We start from the raw sequence: 12,319 nt of genomic DNA, 5'->3' as shown, positions 1-12,319 counted from the left end.
CTAGCTTTAGTTTTCGGCAAAGGGAGAGCCAGTTTTTCCAGCACCATTTATTAAAGAGACTGTCGTTCTTCCAGTGAACCTGCTTGGCTCCTTTATCAAAGATAAGGTGGTTGAGTGTGTTTGTAGTTGTGGTTGTATCTTCTAATCTATTCCATTGATCTTCGCCTCTGTTTTGATTCCAATACCATGTTGATTTTACTACTGTTGCTTTGTAGTATAATTTCAAGTCAGGGATTGTGATGCCTCCTGCTTTGCCTTTGCTGCTTAGAATTGCCTTTGCGATTCTAGGTCTCTTCTGGTTCCAGATGAAATTTAGGAGTGATTTCTCTAGATCTATAAGGTATGTTGATGGTATTTCTATTGGGATTGCATTGAATCTGTATAAGAGTTTTGGGAGAATGGCCATCTTCACAATGTTTGTTCTTCCTATCCATGAGCAAGGGATGTCTTTCCATTTTCTGAGATCATCTTCAATTTCCTTTTTCAGTGTATTATAGTTTTCACTGTATAAGTCTTTCACTTCTTTCGTAAGAGTAATTCCTAAATATTTCATTTTTTTGCTTGCTAATGTGAATAGTCCAGTTTCTCTTATTTCCCTCTCTATAATTTTGTTGTTCATGTATAGGAATGCTATTGATTTCTGAGTATTGATTTTGTATCCAGCCACATTACTGAATTTATTTATTGTATCTAAGAGTATTTCAATGGAGTTTAGGGGGTCTTCTATGTAGAGTATCATGTCATCTGCAAACAATGATAACTTAACTTCTTCTTTTCCTATCTTTACCCCTTTTATTTCTCTTTCTTGCCTAATTGCTCTGGCTAGTACTTCCAGTACTATATTAAATAGGAGTGGTGATAAAGGACATCCTTGTCTTGTGCCTGATTTTAAAGTAAAGGCTTTCAATTTTTGGCCATTTAGAATGATGCTGGCTGTTGGTTTGTCATAAATGGCCTTTATTATATTGAGGTAAAGACCATCTATTCCAATTTTCTGTAGAGTTTTTATCATGAATAAATGTTGGACCTTATCGAAGGCTTTTTCTGCATCTATAGAAATGATCATGTGATTCTTATTTTTGGCTTTATTGATATGGTGGATTACATTTATTGATTTGCGTATGTTGAACCATCCTTGCATTCCTGGGATGAATCCCACTTGGTCATGGTGTATAATCTTCTTGATGATTTGCTGGATCCTATTTGCCAATATTTTATTGAGGATTTTTGCATCTGTGTTCATTAGGGAGATCGGTCTATAGTTCTCTTTTTTAGTTGGGTCTTTCTCAGGTTTTGGTACTAGAGTAATATTTGCTTCCAGGAACGACTTAGGAAGGATTGCTTCCCTTTCAATTTCATTGAACAGTTTGAGGAGTGTCGGCATTAGGTCTTCTTTGTATTTCTTGTAGAATTCTGCAGTGAATCCATCTGGGCCTGGGCTCTTCTTGGTGGGTAAGGACTTAATTACATTTTCAATTTCAGTAACAGAGATTGGGTTATTCAACAGTTTTACATCCTCTTGATCTAGCTTTGGCACTTCATATGCTTCTAAGAATCTGTCTATTTCTTCTGTGTTATCAAACTTTTGAGAGTAGAGGTTTTCGAAGTAGGTGTTGATGATCTTCTGTATTTCTATTGGGTCTGTAGTGATTTCTCCTTTTTCATTTCTTATTGCATGAATTTGAGCTTTTTCTTCCCTTTTTTTAATAAGGTTGGCTAGGGGCTTATCGATTTTATTTATTCTTTCAAAGAACCAACTCTTTGATTTGTTGATTCTTTGGATTGTTTTCTTAGTCTCTATTGCATTGATTTCTGCTCTGATTTTTATAATTTCCTCTCTTCTTTTGGCTTTGGGCTTGACTTGCTCTTCTTTTTCTAGCTGTTTGAGGTGTAGCATCAAGTTATTTATTTGTATTCGTTCTGTTTTCCTGATGTGGGAACTCAGTGCAATAAATTTTCCTCTCAGGACGGCTTTCATTGCATCCCACAGGTTCCGGTAAGTTGTATCTGTATTTTCATTTTCTTTTAGGTATTGTTTGATTTCTTCTTTAATTTCCTCTGTGACCCACTGATTACTCAAGAGTGTGTTATTCAGTTTCCATGTGTTTGTGGGATTTTTGCAGTATCTTTTATCATTAATTTCTAATTTCAGAGCGCTATGATCCGATAACACGCAAGGGATGATTTCAGCTCTTTTGCACTTGTTTAAATATGTTCTGTGAGCTAATATATGGTCTATTTTAGAAAATGATCCATGTACTGCTGAGAAGAATGTGTATTCAGATGTTGTTGGGTGGAACATCCTGTATATGTCTATCAAACCCATTTGTTCACAGGTATGATTCAGTTCTGTTATTTCTTTGCTCATTTTCTGTCTGGTTGATCTGTCCCTTGGTGTCAATGGCGTATTAAGGTCTCCTGTTACAATTGTGTTACTGATAATTTGAGTTTTCATTTCTGTTAATAATTGTTTTATATAACTTGGTGCTCTGGAGTTTGGTGCGTATATATTTAAGATAGTTATCTCTTCCTCTTGGAGTTTTCCCCTTACGAGTATGTAGTGACCTTCTTTGTCCTTTATGGTCATTGTTGGTTTAAAGTTCACGTTGTCTGCAAACAGAATGGCTACTCCTGCCTTTTTCTGGATTCCTGCTGCATGAAGAATTGTTTTCCATCCTTTGACTTTCAGTCTGTGAGTATCCTTCTGGGTTAGATGGGTTTCCTGTAAACAGCATATGGTTGGATTTTGTTTCTTGATCCATTCTGCTAGTCTGTTTCTTTTGATTGGTGCATTGAGACCATTTACATTAATGGTTATTACTGTTAAATGCTGGTTAATTGTAGGAATGTTATCTCTCTGCTGTTGCATCTTTATCTTTCTGTTCTGTTTAATTATTTGCTTTGCTTAGTGGTTTTTTCCTTTGTGTATCTAAACTGTCTTTCAATATTTTTTGCAGGGTCGGTTTGGTGTTCATGAAGTTCTTCAGCTGTTCTTTGTCATGGAAGTATCGTATTGCACCATCTATTTTGAATGATAGTTTTGCAGGATATATCAGTCTTGGTTGGAAATCATTTTGCTTTAGGATCTGGAATATTTCACTCCATGCTCTTCTTGACTTTATCGTTTGTGCTGAGAAGTCTGCTGTGATTCTGATAGGTTTTCCTTTATAAGTGATCTGTCTTTTCTCTCTGACAGCTTTTAGTAATCTATTCTTGTGTTGGATTTCTGGGATGGTGATTATTATATGTCTGGGTGTAGTTTTATTTTGGTTATGAGTGTTTGGAGTTCTATATGCTTCACTGATCTTGATGTCAGTTTCTGATCTCATGCTTGGGAAATTTTCAGCTATTACTTCTCTAAATATCCGCTTGACATCCTTTATGTTGTCTCCCTCTCTTTCATTAATCCCTATCATTCTTATGTTATTCTTCTTTGCATCGTCTTGCAGTTGTTGAATTGTTGTTTCCTGATTCCTTGTTATTTTCAAAAGATCTTTCCTTTCCTGTTCACTAGCTGCAATCATGTCTTCAAGGTCTGAAATTCTATCTTCACTTTCATTAAGGCGGTTTTTACAACTTTCAGTGGAGTTTTTTATTTCCTGTATATCTCTGTGCATCTGCATTATGTATTCTGTTTGTTTCTTATATTGCTCGTCTAGGGATTCTATCTTTTTGTTTAGTTCCTCCAATTTTTTATCTGTGTTTTCTTTAGATATATTTAGAATCTCTTTCATTTCTTTTATCATTTCTTCTTTTATCTGGGAGATTATTTCGAGTTTGAATTTCTTTAAAGCTTCCTGGAGTTGTTTGTCAACTTCAGTAGCTATTATGTCCGATATATGAGGTGGATGGGATATATTTTCTTCTATATACATTGCTCCTAGGGTTTCCTGAGATGGGCTGGAGGTTTGAGGTTGTAATTTGGTCTTTCGTTTTGTCATTTTGTATATTTCTGTGTTTCAAGTGTTATTTGAAAGCTTCCTCAGGATCTGTTGAAAATTCCCTTCTATGTTTGGAGCTACTGAGCCTCTGACACCGCACTACCCCAAGCCATTGGGCCTGCAGAACCAGTGTCCCTCCTCTGCCTGCTCAGAACTCCGCAGTTCCAGACAAGCTGGGCCTCAGGGACACTGTGCGCCCACCTGCCCCTTGGAAGATCCACAGCTCTTCAATTGCAGCCGGGTTAGGGTGCTCTCCACAGGCCACAGTGCCTCAGGATCCTGTGATCCCTCCCTGCTTGCAGAGATATCCACAGTCCTCTAGGCAAAGGAAGGGACTTCTGCAGGCACTCCAGATCCGCCCAGCTCCTCCTCTGCAGGCAGATGGCTAGGCGCGGCTGGGCTCGGGGGTTAGTGTAGGCCCGCCCATCCGTCAGGAGCTCAGCAGACTTCCAAGTGTAGCCGGGGGGGATGGGGAGGCAGCTGTAGTGGCCTCTAACCCACTGCTCCACTTCACTGCACCCAGAAGCCTGGGGGGTCCGGAACAGTCTGAGATTTGGGCAGACTGTGCTGGGCACTCACCACAGGCTGAGGTGCCTCAGGAAGCTGCGATGCCTCCCTGCTTGCAGAAGTATTCAGTCCTTCAGACAAAGGAACGGGCTTCTGCAGGGACTCCGGATCCGCCCCATTTTCTACTATTTCTACATCACCCAATTCCTTAATACACATTTGATTTTATATAAACTCTGCTCAAGGAGAGTAATTTTAAAAATCTAGTACCGCTAACATAGGTTAGCAAATGAGAAAATATAATTTAAATGAGGCAAAATAATATATGTTATAATATTAGCTCATGAAGGTAATTTAACTTAAACAGAAAATTAATAGTTATTTACTTTTATCCTGGTTTAGAAGTGAATTGTAACCTACTGATTACTGATAATCTTTCCCTGACCTGTATTTCCTTCTGACTTGTACTTCTTGATTTTCTATGTGTTTTTCTTCTAACTTACAAAATTCAGCCTTAAACGGAATCACCTAATCTTTGACAGAAATTGTTCCAAAATGCAAAGCATACACAAATATGTAATATGTAAACAGGACAGTGGCTACAAGAAATAGTTCTTATGGGTAATAATCTTGTCAGCTCAATTTATCAGCCACAGGTGGTCCTATCTGTCAACAGTCTAAATAGATCCTCATATCTTTTCAGTAAAGCGACACTATTCCATAATTATTTAGAGAATGCATTTTGATTGTATATATGCTTTTACTGAAACCTAGTGTTCCTTTTCTTTAAAAATATCTTTATATGTTCATAACTTTCATTTATCTTCTCTCTCTTTTTTTAGGTAGAGGAGCAGTTTCAGAGCCTAAAGAAATTTTATCAAACCAAAATCCCTCGGAAAGAAGAGGATGATGCTAAAGCCCAGTTTTGGTCTGGCTCAGCTGAGAAGCAGTGGCAGCTATTTTTAAAGAAAAGTTTTTTATCCCAAGACCTGGGGATCAAGTTCCTTAATTTAATACAAATGGTAAGAACATTAAATGAGTCACACTTTCTACAAGGATTACTTATCAATGTCAAAATCATAAATTCAAGAGTTCTATGTCTATTAATTAGCAGGGCTGTTTTCCAAAGTTCCTTTTATCTTCAATCTAGACCAGTCCTGAAGCCCAACATTTGTATGCTTACTTGGTCAGAGAGCCCTGACTAATTTATAATGAGAAGACTTCATTTAACCATTAAGAAGAAAGAGCAACTATAGATCAAGTGCGACATCATTATTACAAAGTCCTCAGAAGTCACACCAAAGTTCTGAGTTATGTGGGAAGCATGCAATGAGGTCCTTATAAAATTTTCAGGGGCTCCAACAGGTTATATAAGGGATGAATCTTTGTTTTGAAGAATTTCAAACATTTTTGAATCTTGTTCAGATCTTCAGCAGATCTTTCTATAGTGATGCTCCATTGCATTTACAAGTGTGTCTAAACTTAGTAATTGCAAAACTGTAAAACACGCTAGCATTCTTATATCCACCTCTGATGCAAATATTTTCCTGGAATTCTTAAAGACGGTTAATCCCACCTGCTTTCATTGCCTCGGGAATCTTCCTAATGAAATTGCTTATTTCATTATTAAGAAGTGCCAGCTGCTAGAAACTTTATTTTTTGAAATTTTCAATCACTCAATCTTATTTATCTAAATGTTTGTAAATTTTAAATAAATCTCTCTTCCTATCTCTTCTAACCATTGCTACACAGGAATGAAAAGTATTTATATTTAATTTCTCTGACATGTGAAATTCCTTTCACCATTGAAACCAGTTGCCAAGTCTAACGTGAGTCTTTTTTTATAGCTAAACACACACAAATCTTTATGTGTGTGTTTTAGCAGCTTAATTTTTCTCTCCATGCTTCTCTTTCTTTCTAGCACTGTCTACCACTTTAAAAAAATTAGAAGATATAACCTGAAAGCAAGCACAGCTACCACACAGTGTATGAAAAGCCTGCACATCATTGTGTACTAATGAGACCTAAAATGAGGCTAACATTTTTAGCAGCAACTCTGTTTTGCTATTTTCATATTAAATTTATGACTGAGCAAAGCTCATAACCTTTGTGCAGCAGCTTCAGTCAAGCCAGGTCTCACCCATATTATGTCAGTCATTTGTGTTTGTCATACAAATGTGAACCTGCATTTTTATTCTTACTTGATTTCATTTGGTCTTCACCCGCCCTTCCCTCTTGTTAAACTAATTTGAACGTATTTACTATATTAGCTATTTCTCCTGGTTTTATTTCTGTAGATTTGACAAGTAAGCCTCTGTGGCTGTAATTAATTCTTTAATAAAAATGCCTAAAAAGCAGATTGATGTCCCTGTTTATGAAGCAATCTATTGATTAACCAGTTTTTTAAACAAGCATGAACCGTCCCAATAGTGCTTTTATTCAACCATGACTTCACAATAATTTTCCAAAGTCTATAATGGGAAAATTCCTCAAATGAACTGCTCAACACAAGGCCTATATAGCTAAGGTACTATGAACTACATAAATATTATTTGACACACATCAGGCTGACTTCTAGTGATGAAGGCATTTTTTTCCCAAAATGCTCACAGAGTATTTGATAATGACAGAATTATTGCACTAGATATCAGTGTGAAATTTACACACCTGTCACTTGTGTAATCCATCCTTTGTTCCCTTTTGAAAATCAGGACATTCTCCTTTACCTAATTATCTGGACCTTCTAGTTTCTGTAGATTTTCAGAAACTGACATTTGCAATTTTCTTGGTACCTTGGGATGCAATTAATCTCTTTCTGGAGCCTGAATTCACTTAGAGGAGTTAGGTATTTACAGTCCTCATCTACTCTGAGCTGTACACATCTTTTTATTTTCTTCATTTTAACTTTTATTGTATGAAGATGACTATTGATAAACCTATATAAAACATAATATGCATTAAATGCTTCTTACGTAACCGACATAGCCCTTAAGCATCCAAAAATTTGCTAAGCAATTAGCCGATGTTTCCATGTAATGTGGAAGCTTTATAGAGAAGTCCAGTTGTTTTCTGTTTGCTCTGTTTAGAACATCTATCCATGTATCTTTTGCACATGTACTTGGTTCAGTATACTTTCTTCCATCTCTTGATTATATATACTTCTAAAATAATCCAAATACTTGTAAGATTCATGTTTTGACTATCATTTTTATTGCTAAATTCATTTCAGAGTAGTATTTTTTCAGCTCAGAAACTTGCAGTTGGTTCTTTTAAAACTTACATTTAATTGCTGATGGAATTTTCTTCTTCGTGTTCTACTTTTTCTGTATATTCTTGAATCATATTTATGCTAGGGGTTTTACATGTGTATCAATTCGCTCCACCTTGTCTACTTTTTCTCTCAGTCTTTTCTCAAGTAGTTCTGTGTTTTGACAGAGCTTGTAAAATATATCAAATCCAGGAACTGGACAGGCTTCTGGTGACGCTCTCCCTTTCTAGAATGGGTCACCCTTCTTTCTCCAGGTGGGCATTGGTGGGAGGTCTCTGAAGCCAATCAGAAGCTGTGAATCTGCAATCCCACCTTTCCAAAGCTCCATCCGCTGTTCACCTTGGGCTCTCAGGGTTCTCTACCAAGGACTCAGTGCTTTCTCTCGAGTCTCTGCCCCCGGTGGGTCCTAGCTCCAATCTTTGTCTTAGGCAACTGCTGAAAAACTTCACTTTGCTTTCCGGGGGCTTTTTGCTTAGATTTTTAAGATCATTCTCTTGTATGGACCCAGTATTTTATCAAGACCCTTAGAAGAAGATCTCCCCAAAGCTCCATTGCTATTTACAGGAAATCCTTGAATTTCAGTTTCCTGTCCATGCACCAAATTAGATACTGCCCCTGGGGAGAAGATGGGAATAGATACATGAGCTTACCCGGCTCTTGCGGTTGGTGCGGCAGCTGTGTGCTTCTTTCAGAGCAGAGCTTTCTGCACACAGCCGGCTTCACTAGTTGGTCTAAACAGGAGCACGTTCTACCACACCTACTGCGTCCTACCCCAAGCAGAAGTTCTTTATTTCTTGTTTAGAACATTTAGGATTGTACTCAAGCTTTGTTTTTTAAGATCTGTAACAGGAACCCAGTCCAAGTCATATTTTATATTATGTCTGAATAAACTTGAGTTTTTATAATATTCAAATTATCATTCTGACTTCTCAGAAATAGTGTGCATTTTACTATTACATCTTGATAGGCTTTTATCTTGAAACCCAAACATGGTCACTTTATCTCAAAGTCTTCACCATTGTCCTGGTAAATAGGTTTCCCTTTATAGACAAAAATTAAAATTCACATGATCATTTTAATGGTTTAGTGACATTCTCAGATATGAAATTGCTGGTGAAGTTAAACATTTTTCTTACATATCTGTGCAATCATTACACATTCAGACAAATACTGCAGATGAAATATGGTAACTGTTTTGTTTGTGAGAAAGAAGAGGCCCAGCTGGTCTGGACCATTGAGGGTTCTGCTCTGGTTTGATTGCCATGGATAATATTTTCCAGCTTGAGATTGAGAACATTTTTGGTTCATCCAAAAATCATGAAGATCAGAGAAATTGCTTTAGACCTTAATTCTAATAGATGAAAGTGCCAATTTATTATAGGTCTGAATACCAAGAATGCTATCCAGGACCAGCCTGCATGTTAAGAACTTATCTGGAAATAAGCAATCAGAAGTCCAGTCACAGTGCACATATATTAGATGGAAAATGGGTATTTCAGTATTTGTTTAGACTGGATTATGACAAAATTTTCCATGCCCTACACAGAAGTAAAATGATCATCGTGTTTACTCACTAGACTGCAGACAAATTATTTAATATTTCTGAGTGGCCAAAATATTAAGTCCTCCAACCACAAAATCATTTGTCCTAAATTGTACTATGCAGTTAGACATCAAGAAACCCTACTAGAGCTTTCCATACCCTTCTGATTGTAGGTGTCATTTTTGTAGGCAAGGATAGCCTGGCTAGAGCTGGCATTTTGATTTCTAGTTTTCAAGGTGGATTATTTTTTGAGTAAGTCTTATTTTTGAGGAAACCCAGGGTACATATGATGGATGAATTTAAAGGAAAATCAGAAATCCTGCACAATCAGTTCCCTCCTTCTCTTGGATGCCGAGATTTTTGCATATTCTAAAGAGTACATTAAAATAAAAGGTAGAATACACTTTTAAGTTTGTGCAGTAGACTTCAAAATTTATCAGTTCTGGTGCTCATAAATTGCCCTTCAAACACTAGAGAATAACAAGACTATAGGTAGAAACTCAAGCACTGTTTCTGTATTTCTTGTGAAAGGAAAAGTATTATGTGAATTATTAATTTAACAGGTAAAAAAGAGCGAGATAACAAATGGGGAAAATGAAGCCCACATTATGGAGAGCACCCTGGAAAACCAGAAGGCTGAGCGGGCAGAGCTCAGCCACCTTCGGGTTGCATGGCAGCTTGAAGCTACCTCACGTGAGCCCATGAAGCAGCGGTGGGGAGCATTCAAAGAGCAGCTTAAGAAGGTGAGGCAGTGTGCTTGTTACTGAACCTGAAACAGAAATGAAATTCTGACACCTGCTACAACGTGATAGACACTGGAAAGCTATCAGGCAAGTTTCATACACCAGGCACCAAAGAATAAATATTGTGTGATTTCATTTATGCGAGGTGCCTGTAGCCAATCCATAGACACAGAAAGACGCCCTTGGTGGTTTATCACTATAAGCTCAAAGATTTTTAGTTTCAGGGGTTGAAAAGTTTGACAGTTCACCAAGCATAATCACCAGGTATTTACTGATGGAGAAAAGGAAAACATCCTTATAAGTATCCACTGTTTGTTTCAGACTTCTCACAACTTAAAGCTTCTTCAGGAAGTACTCATGCCTGTGTCCGCCCTTGACCTTGGAGGAAGCCTCCAGACCATTGCAGATCTGCAGAAAAAATGGACTGAAATGAGGCCACAGTTCCAGGTGAAGATAAATGGATGGATTTGAGGAAATTAAAAGAAATGATTTAAAAACTATTCCACTATAAGTTTATCTAATTAATTTTTACAGCCCGGTGAACTTCTTTCTTTCTTTCTTTCTTTTTTTTTTTCTGTCTTTCTATTTTAACAAAACCATTGCTTGTCTAAGACTCAACTGTAAAGACATATTTTCTTACTCCTTTTCTGTTTGCATCTGTATTTAATAATACATAATTGTTTGGCCCACAAAATGCCCTGAATTTACTTTTAATCTTAAATTAGTCATTAAATTATTACTACATTTAGCATATATTCACTCTAATTAATATACTATGTATGTATGTATAAATCATAGAGACAGAAAGCAGAATAGAAGTTACCAGGGCTGCAGAGAGAGAGGCAGGAAGTGGGGAGCTGTATAAGGGGTACAGTTTCTCTTTGGGTTGATGCAAAAGCTCTGGAGACGGATGATAATGATGATGTATACTCAAAATGGTAAAACTGGTGAATTTTGTTTTATGTTACCACAATAAAAGCAAAAAAAGGGCAAAGGAAAACAAGGCACTTAGTGGTTTAGCACCTAATTACTCTAATTGCTAAGAAAAGTTTAAATAAAAACATCTCAGAACAAGGATGGGCAATGTCTCACTTAGGGACTCTGATGCCCTTGGTGTGTGAAATCACCTTACATTGTCGGGTCACTGGCACTGCAGTCCCCACTGCTATCCCAGGAATTTTGTTGTGCTCCGTCTCTTGCCCCTCTCAGAAAACCCCCAGGATATGAGCCACACCCCTGGCCCAGATTGCCTCACCCCTTCCCCCCCACCCCACCCCACCCTCACTACTTCTAAACTTGACACGACTGTCTAAACAGGTCACCCAAATCACATTAGGTCACATCAGGTGTGGGTTTTGGGGTTTGCGTAAAACTAAGATACCTGTGTTTTTATCTGTGATTACTTTGTGTCATTTATTTTCCCCTGGCAATTGAATTCACAACCTTGCACTTGCCAGGCAGGTGCTGTGCCCCTGAGGTACATTCCTGGTTACTTTGTGTCATTTTTAAGAAATCCCCAAATCAGATGATTGGAGATTCTTCTGGAAAATACCTAATCATACGTTCCTTAAGACAAAACTTAGGTAAAAATATAACCACCACCTTTACCATGCACGCGCACTATTGTAACCCACAGCCAACTTAACAAAACTCTCGGAAAATGTGAGTAGCCTCTATTCCATTCTTTGACATTCCCTGTGTTCCATGATTATTTGGATTTCATTTGGGAACATGTTTCTGGATGCATGTGTATCTACATCAGAACCACTGCCAAGTTTATGTAGTTCTGTCACTGTGAAGTGCATGTTTTTGATGTCTGTGTGCTTGATTTGAACCTGAAGACCCTATGTAAGTCAGTCTTCTGAAAATTTTCTCTACTTAAATCATTTCTATTACTGTCTTGGTAACTTTTCCAGTTGCTAAGATGAAATACCCAACACCCAAAGTTAACAGAGGAAAGGTTTATTTTGGCTCATATTTTGTAGAGGTTTCAGTCCATAGTCTGCTAACTCCAAGACAGGGTGGCATAGCAGGGGGCATTCCAGAGAAGAAACAGTTCATGACATGGCAGGCAACCAGTAGCAGCAACCAGCAGCAGCAAGCGCAGCTTCTTTCTGTCCCTTTATATTCCATCCAGGCACAAGCCGATTGATTGAGTCACATATATCCAGTCCAATGTCCACATCCTTAAACTCAGTATCACACCCTTACACCACATTCAGACCCACTAATCCAACCACCTTCAAAAGTCTCTATCTTTGACTACATGAGGCTTTAGGGGACATCTAGATATAACCACAGCAATTGCTTTGAGCTT

The 12,319-nt window shown here is 37.6% G+C and overlaps 1 protein-coding gene and 1 long non-coding RNA gene across 5 annotated transcripts in view; one reads left to right on the top strand and one right to left on the bottom strand.

Annotated features, from left to right (window-relative positions):
- Ccdc141 (coiled-coil domain containing 141) overlaps positions 1–12,319 on the top strand; it is a 224,298-nt gene that overhangs the window by 176,283 nt on the left and 35,696 nt on the right. For all 3 annotated transcript variants that reach the window (XM_063259378.1, XM_063259379.1, XM_063259380.1), the window contains 3 exons: positions 5,291–5,470; positions 9,823–10,002; positions 10,324–10,449. In XM_063259378.1, coding sequence (XP_063115448.1) covers positions 5,291–5,470; positions 9,823–10,002; positions 10,324–10,449 — 486 coding nt within the window. The remainder of the gene's footprint in view (positions 1–5,290; positions 5,471–9,822; positions 10,003–10,323; positions 10,450–12,319) is intronic.
- The window catches only part of LOC134478324 (uncharacterized), a 69,704-nt gene that overhangs the window by 54,527 nt on the left and 2,858 nt on the right, over positions 1–12,319 (bottom strand). Inside the window, exon 3 of one of the 2 annotated variants that reach the window (XR_010050905.1) lies at positions 10,119–10,410. The exons of the other annotated variant lie outside the window; for it this stretch is intronic. This is a non-coding gene — a long non-coding RNA (uncharacterized LOC134478324). Of the gene's footprint in view, positions 1–10,118; positions 10,411–12,319 lie in introns of those variants that run through there. 2 annotated transcript variants of the gene reach the window in all.

This window comes from Cavia porcellus, unplaced genomic scaffold (assembly GCF_034190915.1).
Source record: "Cavia porcellus strain 051 isolate PalLab524CR breed Dunkin Hartley unplaced genomic scaffold, mCavPor4.1 scaffold_12, whole genome shotgun sequence".
In the NCBI taxonomy this organism is placed as follows: domain Eukaryota; kingdom Metazoa; phylum Chordata; class Mammalia; order Rodentia; family Caviidae; genus Cavia; species Cavia porcellus.
Note: the sequence above shows the minus strand (reverse complement) of the source record. Positions and strands in the feature narration are given on the sequence as shown.